Source organism: Meleagris gallopavo, chromosome 2, assembly GCF_000146605.3.
Source record: "Meleagris gallopavo isolate NT-WF06-2002-E0010 breed Aviagen turkey brand Nicholas breeding stock chromosome 2, Turkey_5.1, whole genome shotgun sequence".
Classification (NCBI taxonomy): domain Eukaryota; kingdom Metazoa; phylum Chordata; class Aves; order Galliformes; family Phasianidae; genus Meleagris; species Meleagris gallopavo.
Genome location: NC_015012.2, coordinates 64,174,066 through 64,192,406, shown reverse-complemented (window position 1 = coordinate 64,192,406; position 18,341 = coordinate 64,174,066). Strand labels below are relative to the sequence as shown.

The following is an 18,341-nucleotide window of genomic DNA, read 5'->3' as shown; positions in this document are numbered from 1 at the left end:
TTAAAACATGAAAAAAAAAAATGTTTTAGACAAAGAGGCCACTTCTGGAAAATAATACTTTTAGTCGGATCAGGAGAAGACTAGTTAAAATCACATAAGTTTTGTGTTTTAAAAAAAGGAAAGCACTAGGATCAGTTATTGGCACTGAGTTACTATTTACAATGAACAGAGGTTTTGCAGTTTACATAACATCAATATAATGCAGTTTAGGAGTCTCTGATTAAGAAAAAACAAGTGTTTTTCTCCTTTTCATCCAGGACATTCAGATTATTAGGACAAGTGGTCATAGGCGAGGGCTGCTCGAGTTCCCAGCTCCAGCCCCTCTGTGTCCAGCGGTGCTGGGAGATGCTGCTGCACTCCTGGAAGCCAATCATAGAGCTGGACGCTGAAGGGCAGGTGAGGCAGGGCTGAGGGACACCTGGCAATTTGTGACAGTGTGTGGAGATCAGGGAGTTACAGGTTGTCACCGGGCTGGTACTGGGGTTCTGTTGCAGTAAAGTAGTCTTCGAGAAAACCCTGCAAATATTCAAAAGTTGGACGCTCCTCTGGGTCTTTTTTCCAGCAGTGGATCATAAGCTCGTGCAAGGAAATGGGACAGTCCTGAGGACACGGCATCCGATAACCGCGTTCTACTTGCTCCAAGACTTCACGGTTATTCATGCCTGGAAGGACAGACAAACCCACACTGCTGAATCATGGGAAAACTAACTCAGGTATAACCATATCTATCTACAATACATACAATTTTCCCAACTGTACTCATTTCTTTTGGTTAAGAGGAAAAAAAAACCCAAACCACCCTGATGTCTGGTTTCAGCTCTTCATCTCCTGCAAGACTACCTGGACTATTTGCTTTTTCCATAGAGAGTTATAACATTCAGTGATGACTAAAATGCTGCTCCCACAGTTACTCTCTTGGCTTATTCAGAATGGATAGGATTTGGCACTTTCCTTCCCCAGCAACAGTGGCCATGTTACAGGAAATGAAAAAAGAAAATAGTTGCATTACAACAAATAAGATTCTAAATTCTAAAAACTAAGATTAATTTTTAGAACACCCTGAACATGGGCCTTTCTTTAAGGACTTTGTGAGGTTGTGCTGCAGAGGCTGCAAGATGACAAACTCTGCTGCTTGAGGCTGCCGGGCACGTCCAGCAGCATTACTTTCACATCAGGTCAAAAGCTCACTCTGCTAATGGTCTGTGCAGGACAATGTTGCTTCTACCACATTGTGTTGCCCCATCCCAACCCAGAAGAGGACAGAGTTGTTCAGAAGACAATTCAGTGGTCAAACAAAACAGTCCTGTGGGAGAACTGTAGATTTCTCTCCAATAAGCAAATAAATTATTCTACCATCATGTTTTCTATTTGAGAGGTAAGCCAGGCTCTTTGCTACCTTGTATTTCCTATGTAACCCCTTTCAACTCTTGATTTCTCTGCTGTTTTTACATTTACACACATTACAATTCACCATGCAAGTGTTCTGTGCCATATCTTAATTGTATTGAACCTTAGCTTTGGTTTTAAATATCTCTTCCAGTTACACCTTTGGCTTTTTTACGATACCAAAGGTAAGACTGACACCCCAGGCATGCAGACATATTCCAGGGAAAGCATTTTGACTGCATGCCTTATGCTCGTCTCTTGGCAACTCCTGCCCCAGTCCTCTGCTGAAAAGCAACAGTCGACTTCATTGCCCTGCCTAAGTGGATCCTGCCAACCAGCCCTGCAGGAAAACCAGGAGGGACACTGAAGTTCCTACGCAACAAATTTAGAAATACATACATTCACATTACTTTTTTTGTTAGCTGATTCTCCTGCATCCAAGACTCCGTCATCACGCCTTGTTCTTTCAGGGTGCTCTCCCGAAGATCCTTCTGGCCTCTTGTTCAGGACTCAGAGGATCTCTTCCTTTCACTCCATGTATTTGCCAGAAATAATTTTACAACCTTCTTCAGTACAGATTCATTTGCCTACCCTACCCATTGGCTGGTGAGAGCAGTATCCTTACTCTGAGTGGCATTTAGGCTGGTAACTCAGCAGTATCCTTGGATCTGGGCATTACTCTGTGTCCTGATATTCTAGCTGTGTTTAATTCTAAGAGGTGCTTTGAAATGAGCATCTGTAAGATAGAGCATTTCCTGACCACCCACATCTAGATTCTCATCTCATGTTACGATTACAAAATACCATTTCCTCTTATCTTAACAGGGCAATTTCCTCCTGTTGATAATCCATTTGCAATGTCTCTGTAATGATCATTTTCCCAGCCTCTGGCTGTAACCATCCCTTCCATGCTCTTGCCTTTTGTTTCTTCTTGCCCACTATGTCAAATACAGTGGCTTATTTTCACTTTCATAGCCTCTCACAGGCAGCCCCACGAGTGTCTCATTTGGTCAAGTCCTTGTTGCTTTCCAGTTCTGGTTAAAACACTGTATCACCTTAGCTTTCCAAACAAGCACTGACATACTGCTACTACACATGGAGGAACCTCCCAGAAAACTGCCTCATCCTCCTACAAACCTTGCTTTACTGTCTCCTTCAGCAATGATGATTGCAAAAGGAAGAGTGAGATTACTGGTTTACAGTATTCCTTACCCTGCAAACAACATGTTAGCACTGGTTTCTTGTGTTAGATTTATCACCTGCATTCACTTACTATATTCATGGTGCAAAGTGTAACATGGTCTGTAGCTTAGAATCCTCTGCAAACATTAGATGGTGTTCTCCTGTATTATCAAGTCCAAATTGTTGCTCACAACAAACCAGAAGAGCTTGTCACAAACAGAACAAACTTTTGGATGTTCCTCATTATTGGCAACTCTGCTCACAGAAGGAGGATGGAACTGGATGATCTTTGAGGTGCCTCCCAATCCAAGCCATTCTGTGATTCTATGATCTAACTAGAACATTTTCAAACATATTCTACTTTTTCATTAAATTGCAAAAGAACACTAGTGGTCTGAGAGTCATCACCAACCCAAAGGAAGCATCAGCCCAAACCTGGCCTTGCTGTTTGTGAGATGCTATAAAAAAAAATGGGCATTTTGCTCACATTGCGTTCTCACCGATAGTTTTTTTAAATTTGTGTTTTGAACCAAAACCGGCACTGTTCTTATGTATGAATTACTTCATATTCTGAGCTAAGAGCTTAGCCCAAGCACTGCTTCCCTTAAACATAAAAGACTATGAAAATTAGTGTTACCAAGTAACTTATCTACTGTATATACCTAAACCCCAAAGAAACTGAATTCTTTGCTTTTCTTTTGGCAGTACTCCTGTGAGCACAACATGGATGGAAGCAACATCAGCAGGAAAGCTCCTTCCCAACTGATTTGTTATTCTAAGATATCAAATGTTTGGTACTTTATCCAGTGTATTACTCAGTGCTGCAAGCACACTCTGAAACTCGATAACGAAATATACGCTGGAAGAAAAACCCTGAGGAAGGGGAGGAGGGGAGTGAAAACACAAACAGCACTTCAGTTCCCTTTTCTTTTAAAAAAGATAGGAAAAAAAGAGACATTGTTGCCTGGAGCCACAGTCATTGGTGTCCTTGGAAAGATAATGAAGCCAGGTTTTGCTCATCGTGGTATTATCCAGGAAAACGCCCTTCTCTTCCTTTCTTCTTTCCCCTCCCTCCCAGTAAAACCCAGATATGAAACTAAATCAAGCAATCTTCGTGTTCCCTGTTGGAATTCACGTGTCCAGCAAAGGCTGCAGAATCCTTCTGCCAAAAAAAATCAGTTGGCTTTGACATGTGCTACTAATTTAAACAAGGAGTTTCAAATGCTTCTTTTTTTCTTCAAAATCTTGCTTACATTATTAGTCAGGTTTAGATGAAGAGCAGTGTTTTAGGTATGCTTTTTACTTCTTAAAAGGCCTATTTATATTTACAAACCTATTACCTGGATTCGTTTATCTTATCCTGCAAGTTGTAGTGTTTCTGTTTTGATAGCAGGAGTCTGTTGTATCTGCACTTCTAACACCACAGAGAGAATATTTGAGCAGCCTGTACAACTCTTCTCTCCTAATGAATACCCGAGAGTTTCAACTCTTTTTGTTAATAATAGATGAAATTCTGATTGCAATAGGCTTCTAGATGCCTTAAAAGTTTTATTTAAAAAACACCTTATTTCTGTGGAATAAACTACTCAGCAATGTTCTTCTACTGACTCCAGCTATTTCACTTTCTTTAAAATTAGTCTGTGCTCATAATGTTCCTAGAACTAGTATCTGGGCAAAAAGGAAGCATCCCATTTCCAAACGATGAGTTCTCCATAAGTTTCTTAGTCCTTGAGAAAATGAAATAACCTCCCACCATCCAGTTTTATTATTGAAACTTCCAATAGTTGTAAGACACAGTGGGATGTGGCCACTTTAAAGCTCAATACAATAAAAATCTACAGCTTGTACAGACTGGGGGTAGAAATGCAATGCAGCATGAATTCTCCTAGAAAAGCTACAATAGTAAGAGTTACAGTGATATGAAAGGGAATGTAAAATTTCCAGTTGTGGCTAAAAAAGACTTAGAACTTGGTTGTATGATTTCAATCCAATAAGCAAGCTCATACAGATACAAATGCTTAACGTTGGATTTTTAAAACAACAGCTTAGCTGCTGTCCATTCTCTGATATGTGGTATTTCAGATTCTCCAAATCCAAAGTTGTGCCTCTACTTGTGTTCAGAGGTTCCTCAGTCTTGGAAGGGTCTGCACATCTCTAGTACAGTTGAGAAGGTAAAACTATGCCATTCTCCATAGGGGCTGGATCACATTGGTGCTCTCAGAGAGCAAGGTAATACAGAGACAGGTTAATCTGCAGGTTTTGTTTAATATGACTTAGAATCAAAATTCCTGAATTCTGTGAGCAGCCCCATAGAAGAGCTAGGTGAAAGGAGAGGGATGGTGTATGGGGCTCAGAAAGGGGTACCATTCCACACCCACAAATGATAGGGTACTGAAGGAAATGGGAAAGCTGCTCCCTAAGGAAAACAACCTTTGAAGCATAATGCTGTTTGTCTTTTTACAAATTAATATGAACTTAATTATTACTGTGCAAAAATAGTAACAATTTTTAAACATCTGTAATTCATAGAATCATAGAATCATTTAGATTGGAAAAGACCACTGAAAACCACTAGTCCAACCACAGACTCAACACCATCACACCCACTAACCCATGTCCCTAAGTGCCACGTCCATCCTTTTCTTGAAAACCTCCAGGGAGGGTGACTCCACCACTTCCCTGGGCAGCATCTAAAAATTAAGGCCTGAAATTCCCCAAATACTTCTCACATTCAAAACACCCACAAATCAAGGCTATCAAAATCTTTTTTTATCATTGCTGTAAATAAAGTATTATTTGCTTGCAGTAAGAGTTGCAACTCTGAGCTGCAGCATTTGTGAGTTGAGTTTTCCTCCTTACACAGAAACCCACCAAAGCTTATCTGTGTAATGTGCTGAGTGCACACCTCCCTCAAGTTCTTATCTACCACTCATGACGATGGTACCCATCACACTGGGTCAGGACGTGCGCTTGGCCCAACCCTTCTGGCCCCAAACTCCTGCAGTGATGAGGAGGCTGAACGCAGCTCCCCATGACCTGCAGCCCTGCTTGGAGTCCAAACTCAAAGACCAACTGGCTGGAGGCAGCAATATGGATACTGTCATGGTTGCTGTCACACTGGACATAAAACATAAATGCTTTTGCTGTGACAAGCGCAGCAAAAAACAGAAGGGGTAAGTCCAAAGATGCTTGGTTAGTGCAGCTGAAAATTTTGCCTATGCAAAAGGTAACATTAAATAAAAATAAAATCAGATTCTGACTACTGCTTGAGAAATGCAGCCTCCTACTCTTAAACTCCATTAAAAAGATACTAAAATCCAAAAGAAATTTGTGGAAAAAGAAACAGAATGAAAAAGGTTTACTAAGCAGATTACTTTTTAAACTTGGCTCCTCTTCTGCACATATCCAGCTTTTACTTCCCTACTATGGTAGTGAAAATAGAACCTCAACACCCAGAACAACTGTGCTGTCTTGTGAGAAGAATGAGAAAGCACTGTTATCACGGCAGTCCATTATCATTATGTCCACTGATAGAGAAACAGGCCTGGTCAGTCTTGCCTGTGGGAGCTATTAGGTCAGGGAGCAATGCTGGATCATGAACTCCAGCCTGATGTTCACCTCTGCCAGTAAAATCTTTATTGTTCATGTGTCCTACCTCTGCTCTGGCCTCTCTTCCAAAAAGAGGTCATTCATCTGGCTGAAATCTGGAGGGGAATGAATGCCAAGTCCCACTCCACTCACTAGTCCTGTTCCCCTCCTAGAAACTGCCTGCCTTCTCCCTGTGTTCTCTTTGATGTACTTCTCCCTCCTACATAAGCTTAAAACAATGCCTGATTCTTCAAGGCATGAGGTACTGTGCCCTGGAGGCATAGTTACCATCTCAGAATTAGGGTGCATGATAGAATCACAGAATTACAAAATATCCTGAGTTGGAAAGGGCTCGCGAGATCCTTCAAGTCCAGCATCAGCCAGGACCACCCAAAATTCAAGCACTATGTCTGAGAGTGTTGTCCAAATGCTGCTTGAATTCTTGCAGCTTGGGGCCGCGATCACCTTCTGGTGAAGAACCTTTTCCTCATCTCCTCTCCTGACACAGCTCCATGCCGTTCCCTCAGATCCTATTGCTGGTCACAATAGGGCTCAGTCCTGCCTCTTGGGGTGTTTGAACACTCATCTCTTCCTTCTTATGCAAGCCATGATGTGAAGGCAGGAAAAACCTTAGGTAAAGCTCTGACAGGGAGGGAGTGATGGTGATCACCAGAACGCTTATGGCCTTAAGGCTGAGTAGAGGCAGAAGCCATGGCAAGGGGGAAGGAGCCTAGTGTAGAGCTCAGGCAAGGTGTAAGCTAGGAGTACATGACCACATGACCAGTTGGTGAAAAAAAAATCTTTTACAGTGAGGGTGGTGAGGCACTGGAACAGTTTGCTAGAGATGTGGTTGATGCTCCGTCCCTGGAGACTTCTAAGGTGAGGATGGATCAGTCCCTTGACAACCTGCTCTAGCTGTGGTGTCCCTGTGCGCTGCAGGGAAGTTGGACTAGATGGCTTTCAGAGGTCCCTTCCAACTCTAAGGATTCTATGATTCTGTGATTCTATGAATTGTCAACTCTGTGCCATGTAACTCAAAAAAAAAGTTGATTTAGCTACTTGATGCCATTCTAGTGTGTCCAGAGGGGAATGAACCGGAAAGATTTTCAGTGTGTGAGGGCTTTATGCGGTGTGGGATGAAGGGGCAGGACAGTGCTAGAAGAGGAGAAACACTGCTAGTTGTCTTTGAAGTGTTCAGGCTGCCATGTAATAAAACTGTCCACATTTTCAGGACACAGACCAGGCCTGAGATTTCTGTCATGGATCCAACAAGAAGTCATATATTACAAGCATTTAAGTGCACATCCAGTGGCCTCCTTCTCCCACAAGGAGAAAAATGAACACTTGGGAAATGTATCTATCCTCTACTGACCTGGCTAACACAGTGTTCAATTATGGACCTGCGAGCTAACACAGGGCTCAGACAGTCACTTTTGCCTACAATAGTATTATTTCCTGTGTGTGTGTGTGTGTGTATCTACACTCATGCATGTGATTAAAAAAAAATGTCACTATGCACTGCTGCCCCATAAATGTAGAACTCAGCAAAAAAAAAAAAACAAACAAACAAGCCTTAACTCTGCCCTGGCTGGCAAGAGCCCCTCGACATCCATTCTGCTAGTACAGACCAGGAACATCCTCTTCCTGCATCAACTCAGGATCTCTGCTCACCCTAGAGAAGCAATGCCGTAGCAGCGAAGCCTTACACATCTTCTTTCTATCTTCAACCTTTGCACACAGTCCACGACTGCTCATTTAACCCTCAGTAACGCCCCTGAAAATCACTGTTCCCTGAGCCACTGCTGATAATCCACATAGCAAGAAGATCTTTGTCCCAGACACTGACACAAATATTGTGCAGAGGCAACACCCTGTTCTTCAATCATGCAGGGAACTGTGGGGCAGAGGGATTCATCTACCCCCCAGAAACACATAACCTCTCTTTCTTTTCCTTCATTCTCTTGGCACAGTCACAGCTTTGCTAAGCTGTTCTCTGCCATATTCCCATATTTCCATATTTCCTTCCCAATTATCAGCTGCTGACTCCTAGGAGCTAGTAAAGCTGAAATTTCTCAAAAAATTCTGGGAGTTCAAATTTGCTGAGCTCAGCTTTCTGAAGTGGCATGAAATACAAAAGGATAAATTGAACACCACCTTGATGCTTTTCCTGCTGTATTTGATGTATGGGCCTGACTGCTTGATAGTGGCAAGACTAGCAAACTGGAAATGCTCTAGGACACTTTCCACTAAGTCAGCTGCAATGCACACAGCCAAGGTTTCCTAGGAAGAAATTAAGAAGCAAAAATGCAGCTAGATGCTGTTATTAGTATCCGTGGTGATAAGTAAATGAAGGGATTAAATTCTTTTCCATGTAACACCTGCTTTCTCCTTACCTCCTTCCTTTTCACCTGAATGTCCCCAGTTTTCAGAGGACGCAGCAGAAGGCAAACCTTCTTTCTGCACAGGCAGATCCAATCACCCTGGCTACAAATCTTAATCCATGGGATACTTGGCAGTCTTTCAACAAAGAGTCATGGGGCCTCTGGTTCCCCCATGCAGAGAACCTGGCCCCTCTCTGACCCTGCCGTGAGCTCTGGCCTGCGCATTACACACTTTTTCTTTCCTTTCCATCCACGTCTAGCAAAAGGATTGAAATTTAAGAGTACGTAAAAAGGAGATTTGGTAATGCCAGACATCCAGACAGTCACCAGACCTTGTACAGATTCAGACTGACAGAACAAATACAGTAATGCTATTCTGGGAGTTTGTTGGTATTTTAAAGGGAACGCAAATGTGGAGAATGATTTTTTCTGGTATGCAGTTGTTTTACCTTGCTTTCATTATTTTGCTAGAAAGTAAATTAATTGAAAACAATTAAAAACATAGAAACCAGTTTGCTGGATTTCCTGTCCTCTTGTTCATGACCAACACTCACTGGCTTTCAGTCAGGACCACTTACTTCCAAGCATACACAGAACTTCTGCATGATAACCATCCTCCTTTGAGCCCAACGACAATAAGCACACATTCCAGTTTAAGCATATGGCTCATTCCCACTCTTCTCCCCCAGCAAGGCAGGGCTTGTATGGTTTTCTTACCTGGGTATGGCACTCTCCCTTTTGTTACCAGCTCTGTCAGTAGGATCCCAAAAGACCACACATCCGACTTGATTGTGAACCTTCCATACAATGCCGCTTCTGGTGCAGTCCATTTAATGGGAAACTTTGCACCTAGTGAAAGAAGAAATGAGTCTTAAACAGAATAGTGATGGAATCAAAGCACCAGTTTGCAGGCGACTGCTTTGTTCTGCAACACTTGCAGGGTGAAGAAGCAAGTATTAACAAACAGCTCCATGGGGTATGCTCCCAGAGGACAGTTGGGTGGAATGTGTAGGGCAAAAAGTCTTAGCAGGCAAGGGTGGGTTTGTCCCAAAAGAGGGCTATGATTTTAATTCAGATTTGAAGTTTTATATAAGAAAAATGGCATAAAATCCAATAAGCTCAATAAAATAGAAATTTGTTCTCCCAAAATGTTTCAAATCAACATTTCCCTGTGATATTTGCAGGTCACAGCATGTTGAATAGAAGTGAGATTTATTAGAAAGGTACCTCTTGGTTTCCCTGCTCAAGCTCAGCAAAATGCAAAACAAACAAACATGGTAAAAACATAAATTAAAGACAAACATAATATTTCATTAGAAACATGCAAGGCTTAAAATATAAGATTGCTACTTGAGATGCTTGGAGTGCAATGATGTCAAGGCACAACTGTGGCCTGTGATTTATAACTTGACAGTGTACTTTCAACTCCTGGCACTGAAGACTGTAGTGCCTTAAATACGTGCAGCCTAATGTGCTCATCCATCATCAGGGCTTGCAGGATCCAGTTGTGGTAAGGATGGTAAGATAACAAGCCTTTAAACTCTGATTTATTTGCTTTTCCGATCATTTACTGTTTTCTTAGGGAAAATATTTTCAGTATGACTTTAAAGAAAAAGTCTTGTGGTAATAATTAAGTCGTAGCATGTACGAAAAAATACGCAATCATTTCCCTGGTGCCTTGTATTAACATAAAGGCAAAAGAGTTGCATTGCTTACTGCGGATCCCTAGCGACAAACTCTCAAATTTTGAAGCATACTGACTTTGACTTCTCACCACCCTCTCATAAAAGCTCCTTTAGCTTTCAGGATGAGTGTAGAAATTGTAATGTGGACAAATGGCTCTTAGGGAATAAGTTATGGCACTGTTTACAGTTCCCTGCTGACACCATTTCTCCACCACATCCAGTGCTTGATGCTCTGTACTTCTACTCTATGCTGCAATCTGGGTTGGACCAAGAGTACAAAGCAGACGTGGCAATTCTCATTCCCTTACTTAGTAAAACATTAAATGTGATAACTTTTTTCCTATATTACATGTAATTGGTCCTAAGAGACAATATTACTCAGGAACAAATACCTTTTTTTCTAGTGAAAATTGCTGACACTCAAGTAAGTCCTCCTATATAAAAAGATGTAAGATAAAGAAAGCTTCAAATCCCTAATGCCTGAAGTTAGGGACATAAGGCTAGTTAAGCATCAGCACAACAGCGGTTGAATTTGCCAAGGTGCTGAAGGATTTGTGTGTGTCTCTTCACTTTCAAACAGCCTGCCTCTTATGTAGCCTCTACATTAGCTGATCTGCTGGAGCTACTATTCTTGTGCTCAGCTTTGTCCTCAGTCTCCCCAGCTAAAACTTCATGGGAATAATCTTGGTGTACAAGACTCAAAATTTACAGAACTTCTTCTCTTGAAGTCCATCTGGGCTGTGATGTCTGAGGTCTCTGCAGCAGCCTGCCATCTCTGGAACTCTGTCCTTGACCGTGGCCTGACAGCACTGGTAGCCCTGTGGTACTGGATGAGCTGGGACTGGCATATCCTGGGGCTACACAACACTTTCCAATCCCCAGAAAACCTGCAGACTGCATGTATCTGGGGGGTATTCCTTAGATCTGTAGGCATGTCATGAACATGAGGACTAATGTCCCTCTGTCCTCACACATATTGCAGCTGGGATAGCACACAAATACTATTCTAACTGAATGAAGCCTGAAAGCCTGGATAGGGTCTGATCATGTGTGAGATGACCAAGCCTGAAGGTCTGCTTGTTTGCTTGGTGTACATAATTTATTCAACAATTTCTTTCCTTCTTTCTTCTTTTTCTTCTTCCTTTTTTTTTTGTTTGTTTTTTTGTTTGTTTTTGTTTTTGTTTTTGATCAGCTGTGTTTCCCTGAGAGGCTGAGACCTTCTGCTTCCCAGAGATGAACCAGATGACCTTCATCCAGAGGTCCTTTCCAACTTCAGCCATCCTGTGATCCTGTTCTTGGCACTCAGATAGAAAGATAGCATTAAAAAAGTCATCTTTGGAGGAAAGAAAGTCTCCTTTGAGGCCAACTGCCCCAGTGTTTTCACCCTGCTGCTGTTGTGGCATGAGGAGGTGACTCTATGGTATGTTGAGGTGTCATGGGAAGATAGGAAAACAGGTGAGAAGGGGGGCACAATTCCAGCATATCATTTTTACAGAGAGCTAGAGCAATGTAAGCCCCACTGCTGGAGAAGACAAAAAAATTATGCTGTTGATTTTTCTGATGGCAGGGTGACTACTTGTTACATTGCTATGTTGCCTCTACATCAGGGGTCCTATCTAGACCAATTTATACATAAATCACTGCATTCTTTGCAGTGTTTCCTGAACCTCAGTTTGAAGATATAGATAGAAGGAGAGGAGGGAGAGGTTGGCAGAGAGGCCACCTGACTCCTGGTTTTCTAGCTCCGCAAGGCATGCTGGAGGCCAGATGGACAAGAGCATCCCATAGAAAACTTGTATAACAGAGCCCTAATTAAGGGAAAGTGGAAACCAGGTAGGATGTGCCAGTTCTCACAGCTGTAGTTTTAATGCATGCAGTGCCATAGACCTAAAAGGTCACACACAGCTTGCTTAGAACAAGGACACGTGACGGCAAAGGGTAAGGAACCCTCTGAGCACCACCACAAGATACATATGCTTGCACAGGAGCTCAAACAGCTGGCAGTATTGCTGATGCAGCGTGCAGGATCCCATCACACCAACACTTTGACTAAATGGACCCCTTGCCTTGGGGACACAGGGCACTTCTTTGAAAACACAAAACCCACAAAATGTGTTGAGCACCACTCCGAAGCCAAATTGCTGCTCCTTTTGCTCAGCATGCCTCCTGGCAGGCACACAGCCCCTGTGCTCACCCTGTCCCCAGCATGGTGGTTAGGAAAAGCAGCCCCAGCCCAGCTTATTAAATATGCTGACTACATGCTGCATGCAAATTACAGCATCAGATCACCAGATAAAATGCATATTAGTGACAAGCATGTTAATAAATCCGATAAGCCAAATTACCCCATCTGACAATGCAGCCTATCTGCCACTTTCAAGGCAGATTTTACATTGCTGGGAGGGATCTCTCTTTTTATTTTTTGCAGGAACACATTGTATTACTAGCAGGTCAGTAACTCTGTCTGTACAAATTGCTCTCACACCACATTCCTGGGTCAGGATAGCCTGTCTTTGCCCCAGAGCAAGATCTTCTTCTGTGGCTTTTATCTCCATGCCTTTTTGAAACGTTTCAGCAAGGGAAAAGTCTTTTTTGGGTCTCTGTTCTGCACGGACGTGCAGCATGCCAAGGCTTCAGGCACAATGCAGGGTCAGATGCTGGCCCTACCCTGGGGCATTTCTGTGAGCCCAAGTGCTGCTCTGCCCAGTACTTGCACCTGGGGGCTTGTGAGCTAAAGGAAGCAGCCTCTGCTGCTGCTTCAGGTTCTCCTCAGCCCCAAGCGAGGCTTTGTCATGAGGAGCAGAGGGGGCCGAGATAACTGAGCAACTCCAAATGCAGCTCCTAGTATGGTTTCTTCTGAGGCCTGTGAAAATCCCTCAGAGCTCAGTTGTTCAGATCTCAATCTCGACAAACCAGAAAGCTCCGCAATGAATGCCCCAGAGTCACTGCTGCATTTCCTAGAAATGCTACGAAGCTGCTGCCTGTTGTAACCTTTAAAACCAAGCCCAGCACACCCAGTGCCAGAATCTATGAGTGTGGGAACCCCTGGATGAGCAGCTGGGGAGCACAACTCAGCACCACATTGCTCCCGAGGCTGAAAAGAGAAGGCTACAAAGGGTAAAACTGAAATGCTGAAGTAAGCATGTAACAGGAAACGAGTCAGCCTTGGTAGGCGATGGGGTGTGCTGTGTGGGAGGGACCGCGCAATTGCATTTTTTGTGCTGTGAGAACTAATGTGAAATTACAAGCATGGCAAAACATCAAGAGCCAAAGGCAGGCTCCCCAGGCTGACCCCTCTGCAGGAATCGGGGAACGAGAGGTACAAGTGCGGGTGGGCCCAAACACAGCCCTAGCCCTCCCCCGACCCTGTAAAGCTCCTTGCTAGGGGGCAGAAGGCACCTCTGCTACCTCTCCAGGATCTGGGGTTGCTGCTGAGAAGCAGGAGCTGTCCTCTCCTGCCTGCTCTTCGACACTGAGTGAGGGCAAAGGACCGGGCGCTGCAGCTGGTGGTGCAACCAATTGCCAACACCAGCGCCCGATCAACTGACAAGTGGTAAGCCCAGGGAGAGAGTGGCAGAGGGAAGCAGTGCCTGCTCTTTTCTAGGAAACAAAAATAAGAAGCATCACTGGTTTCTGAGCAAGGCAGGAAGGAGATATTTCTAAGCACTGAGGAGGCAAAAGTGATCCAAAAGTTTACAAACATGTATGAGAGCTCCCAGAATAGACCTGACTTGTCTGGAAGGCATCAGAAAGATTCTTAATGTTTCATGTGTGCTTGGAGCAGCATTATTGCAAGCTCTGCCAGTGAGTGCAGTAGAAACATTGCCTGGAAAATAAATGCTCTTTTTGTATTAAGGCAATTCAAATTTGTATCAGTTGCTACAGCTGTGAATAGTAACAGCTCTTCCCCAGCAGCTCCATGGAGCACTCAGCACAACAATGCCATGTGCTTGGCCCAGACCCTGCAGAGCTGCAAACCAGATCAGTGCAGGGTAGCAGAGCTGCATGGGAAATCCTGTGCGTACGGGTGAGGAGAAGTTTCTCTCTATCCCACAGAGCACCAAGAATGCCAGGGGTTGCCCTGCAAGGCTAACACAGGCATCATCGCTATGGAAGCACACAAGACTGAATATGCCCAACGCTGTTTGTGGGGGAAAAAGATGTTGCAACAGCGACAGCCAGAACGGCCAAGCCCTGATGGGGTGGACTGCAGTAAGTTCACTGCCATAGCCTTTAAAATGGGCGTCACTTTAATAGCATGTTTTTTTCCCTTTGATTACTCACTTCCTCTAAGAGTAAGAGGAGCCAAATGTTCATTACAAGCCAAGAACTTTTTTTGGTGTGCATTATTTAATGGCAGCACATAGCTGCTGGTCACACACTTTAAATCATTAGCGGTGTGACTGTCTCTTTCCTTCCTGCCAATTGCTGAGAAATGGCAGTGCAGACAACAAACTGCTTTTTATTTACCTCTCTTAAATCAGGAGCAGTCAGACCTCCTTTGTTCAAACCAAAAAGAAAATAAACCGGTCGGTGAAACGTTACCACCAGGCTGAGTAATACCCACACAGGTTCAGGAATCCTGCACTCTAACCCGCTGGAGCTCAAAGCATCCCCATCTGTTTCCTTTCAAAATATTTAATCGGAGGCAGAAGTGACAGTGGGGGAAGGGAGCTGGAGATCAAGCGAGGCCGGAGAAAGCCAGCCCTTCCCCAGACCGACAACAAGCTCCCTGCTAACTCACTTACAAGCCATGAGGAGGAAGACTGCTGCAGAGAGAGTGACCAAAGGCTTTAATCTTCAGATTTCATAAGGCAAAACATTTCCTCTCTCCCACAGGAGCTGCCAGTCTACAGCACTCCCCACCCCCTTCCCTCCACCAGCCAGGTTCTCCTCCCATGTCAGAATTCCCAGTGAAGCAGCGATCAGCCAGATAAACAGAACGGTCCCCAGATGCATCCCCTCAGAGGCTGAAGTAATAGGTCATGGGAAACAAGCAAAGACAACCGTTTCCTTCTGATACTGTGGTCGCCACCAAGCAGTGCTCAAAACCGAAGCCGAACTGAACAAACAGGATTGAATTTCACTTAAGAGAAAAATTCCAGTGGCATTTTAGAAGCTGTGTTTCTTCCTCGATAAATTAAAGGTCCTAGGCTCAACCCTGGCTGCCCGCCTGCCTTGGAAGCCAGATGAACTGCAATTCTGTAAATTGAGAATAGGTTGCATGGCCAGAAGTGCACTCCTCCCAAAAACAAGTTACCAATTAAGAAAGGGTGAAAAAATCATCACTGAAAGGGGGGAAACATTTCTACAAGATGTCTGTGATTGCAACTCTTTGGGTCCCCATTCCAAAGTCCCCTGTGGTCCTGAAGAAGTTCAGCCTGATCTCAGTACAGGGAAGAAGTATGGTCCATTGCCTTGAAGTACGAACAAATTTGAGTGACTTCTCCCCACGTGCACCACAAGATAGTACCATGCACACTGGGGTCAGGTCTCCGCAGTGTCAGTGACACAGGCTGAATGCCAGGCCTTTTCCATGATCTAAGAGATTTCACAGTGAAAGAAGGGCAGGGCATGTCTACCACTATGGTCCCTCTCCCTGCTAGTCCTGACATTTTACTTTCTGCAGCTCAAAGATTTCCCACCAAAAATCCAGTAACTTATTGTCTTAAACAATCTGAGCTCTTCCTCAACGTTGCTCATGCAGGTTTTCAAGGATTGCTAACATGTAAAGAGAACAGAACTATTTGAGAGATTTAAACCAGGAAGCAAACAGGTCATCAGAGGATTTCCTAGGGATCATGAGCTTGAAGAGATTTGGCCAGAAGTAGGTTACATACTTGTCTATTCAAACAAATAATTAGTCATGTCAAACTATACATTGGGCCGTTTCCAAAGAGAACAAAAGGCATGGCAGTAAAACAGACAGAAATGGAGATACTACAGAAAACAGTTTCAAAGCCATTTTACAGACTGGATCTGGCTGCCTTTTTCAAGATAAACCCTTCTTGTTTTGCAGAGGGGAGGGGCCAGGACGCAGCTTTCTGTCCAGCAGAGCTTGCACTGTTATTACTCTAGGGGGAATGACATGAAGCCTATTTTTGCAAGCAAGGAGCAATTCTCACCCTCAGGTTCCACTCAGTAGCACTCAACTCTGCATTAGTACCTACAGCATGTTCCTTGAGGACCCCCACAAAATAATCAGGGCTTGCCTCCTGAATGAAGCCAGCAACTGTTAGTGTGGATGCAGCCTGCATTCCCCATCCCTGTGGCTAGGTGCTGCTGATTAAGAGGGTTGTGATCAATGGGAGCACGCCTGCTCTCTGGAAAATGTCTTACTCTGTCAGCACTTGAAAGTTACAGAAAGAGGTTAGCTCTTTCCTAAGAGCTGATCTGCTAATAAAAGGGACTTCAGTTAAGAGAAAAATCTTGCAATAGGAAGGAGTAAATGTAGGTTATGAAGGTGCATTTAGCTAAACCTTGCTTTCTTATGACATGAAACACAGTTTAATGAGGTGGTCTCTGGCTTCAGAACTGAGAATGGACAGAGTGGTATTTACTGACACATATTAAGCAAGAACTACCAGTGTACTGCCAGCAGAAAGAGAACAAAACTGTAGTTCTGCAAACTTGGATCAACATCTGACAACCAAGCATGACTTGTAAAGAACAACTAACTACAAAGAGGCTGTGTCATGGCTCAATCTGAGCACACGCACACATGCTTTTTTAAAAAGCTACAATACTATTTGATTTGTTTTTGCAGCCTGTCAGTTGTGAGTGGTGCCCAGCACTCTATGTGGAGCTGGAAAATGGCTTTCCTGTTAAAGTAACTTTTTAAGTTCTCAGAGAGACAGCTCTACTGCATAAAAACATGATTCTCAGATTTCTTTGACCAGTCAAAATAAAGAAAATAAGAATAGCACAGCAGTGTTGATAGTGGTTAGCAAAACCTAGAGGGCACATCATTAAAGAAGTAGCTGACGTAGCCCGTCTTGGGTTATTCTATTCAGGCTTTATAGCATGGGAAGTAAAATATCAGCTTTGTTGTGGCACCACTAGGACCTCATCATTACTGTCACTTCACCCACCTGTGCTCCTCCTATTCATTACTTTTCCTTAAAAAACTGACCAACATGAAACAAAGACAACTGATCACATATTCTCTGCAGAATGTGCTGTCAGCAGTGGAGTTTTCTGGACCAGCACATAACGTGTCTTCAGGATTTATGAAAGCAACTCCAAAGCATAGGAGAGAGAGTTTTTTAAAATGATGTTCTCCTATCAGAAAAACAACGCTCAGTGCTATTCCTGCTGTTGCACCTACCTTGTCTTGCTGTATATTCATTGTCTTCGATCAGCCTTGCTAATCCAAAGTCAGCAATCTTGCATATTAATCCATTCCCCACCAGAATGTTTGCAGATCGCAGATCTCTGTGTATGTAATTCATTCGTTCAATATATGCCATTCCTGCAGCTACCTGTGTAAAACACAATCAAATGCATTTTAAAAGGAAGTCAAACATCCGTGAGCTTTGAAATATGCACACCTAAGTGCTCAACACTCTGAAGACAGACCTGAGCTGCCATGTCCACTAAGTTTGGTAGCTTCAGAGCTCTTCCTTCTCCATCTTTTAAGAAATCTAGTAAGCTCCCTGTAAATGCAGAGATGACACAATACAGAAATGTTAGGGAAACAATGGCTATTCATCAGGTTGGAGGTGCAACGATATGTGCAATATAAAATAGAACAGTGCTTTGAGTTCAAGTGGACAGTTTCAGAAAAAAAACCCAACAAAACAAGCAAACAAAAAACCTGGTATTTTAAAATTCTCCTATTGTACTTGTTTCAGTTGGCTGTAAGATTGCCTTGCAGAAGTCTATGTCACTAGTCTAAAGAAAACTGTAGGGAAAAGAAAGTTGTTTTTAATTTTCCTGATTGTTACTAAGAAAGCTGATCTTTCCTCACATTTTCAGTGCTCTTTGAAACTGCATACTTGCTGCTCTCAAAAGGCCTCAGGTCACTAAAAAGCGACAGTCTGGTTCCAAGCCTCACAAGCTATGGAAAAAGTCAGATCCTGGCTCAACCTCCTCCAAAAGAAAGATCAGTCTGAAGCCT

At 43.4% G+C, this 18,341-nt stretch overlaps 1 protein-coding gene across 1 annotated transcript in view; it reads right to left on the bottom strand.

Moving 5' to 3' along the window:
- LOC100543914 (tyrosine-protein kinase Fyn) overlaps positions 1-18,341 on the bottom strand; it is a gene marked incomplete at its 5' end in the record, with an annotated part of 32,227 nt that continues 13,886 nt past the window's right edge. The window contains 4 exons of the mRNA XM_019613557.1: positions 1-662; positions 9,255-9,386; positions 17,550-17,703; positions 17,801-17,877. Coding sequence (XP_019469102.1) covers positions 454-662; positions 9,255-9,386; positions 17,550-17,703; positions 17,801-17,877 — 572 coding nt within the window. The remainder of the gene's footprint in view (positions 663-9,254; positions 9,387-17,549; positions 17,704-17,800; positions 17,878-18,341) is intronic.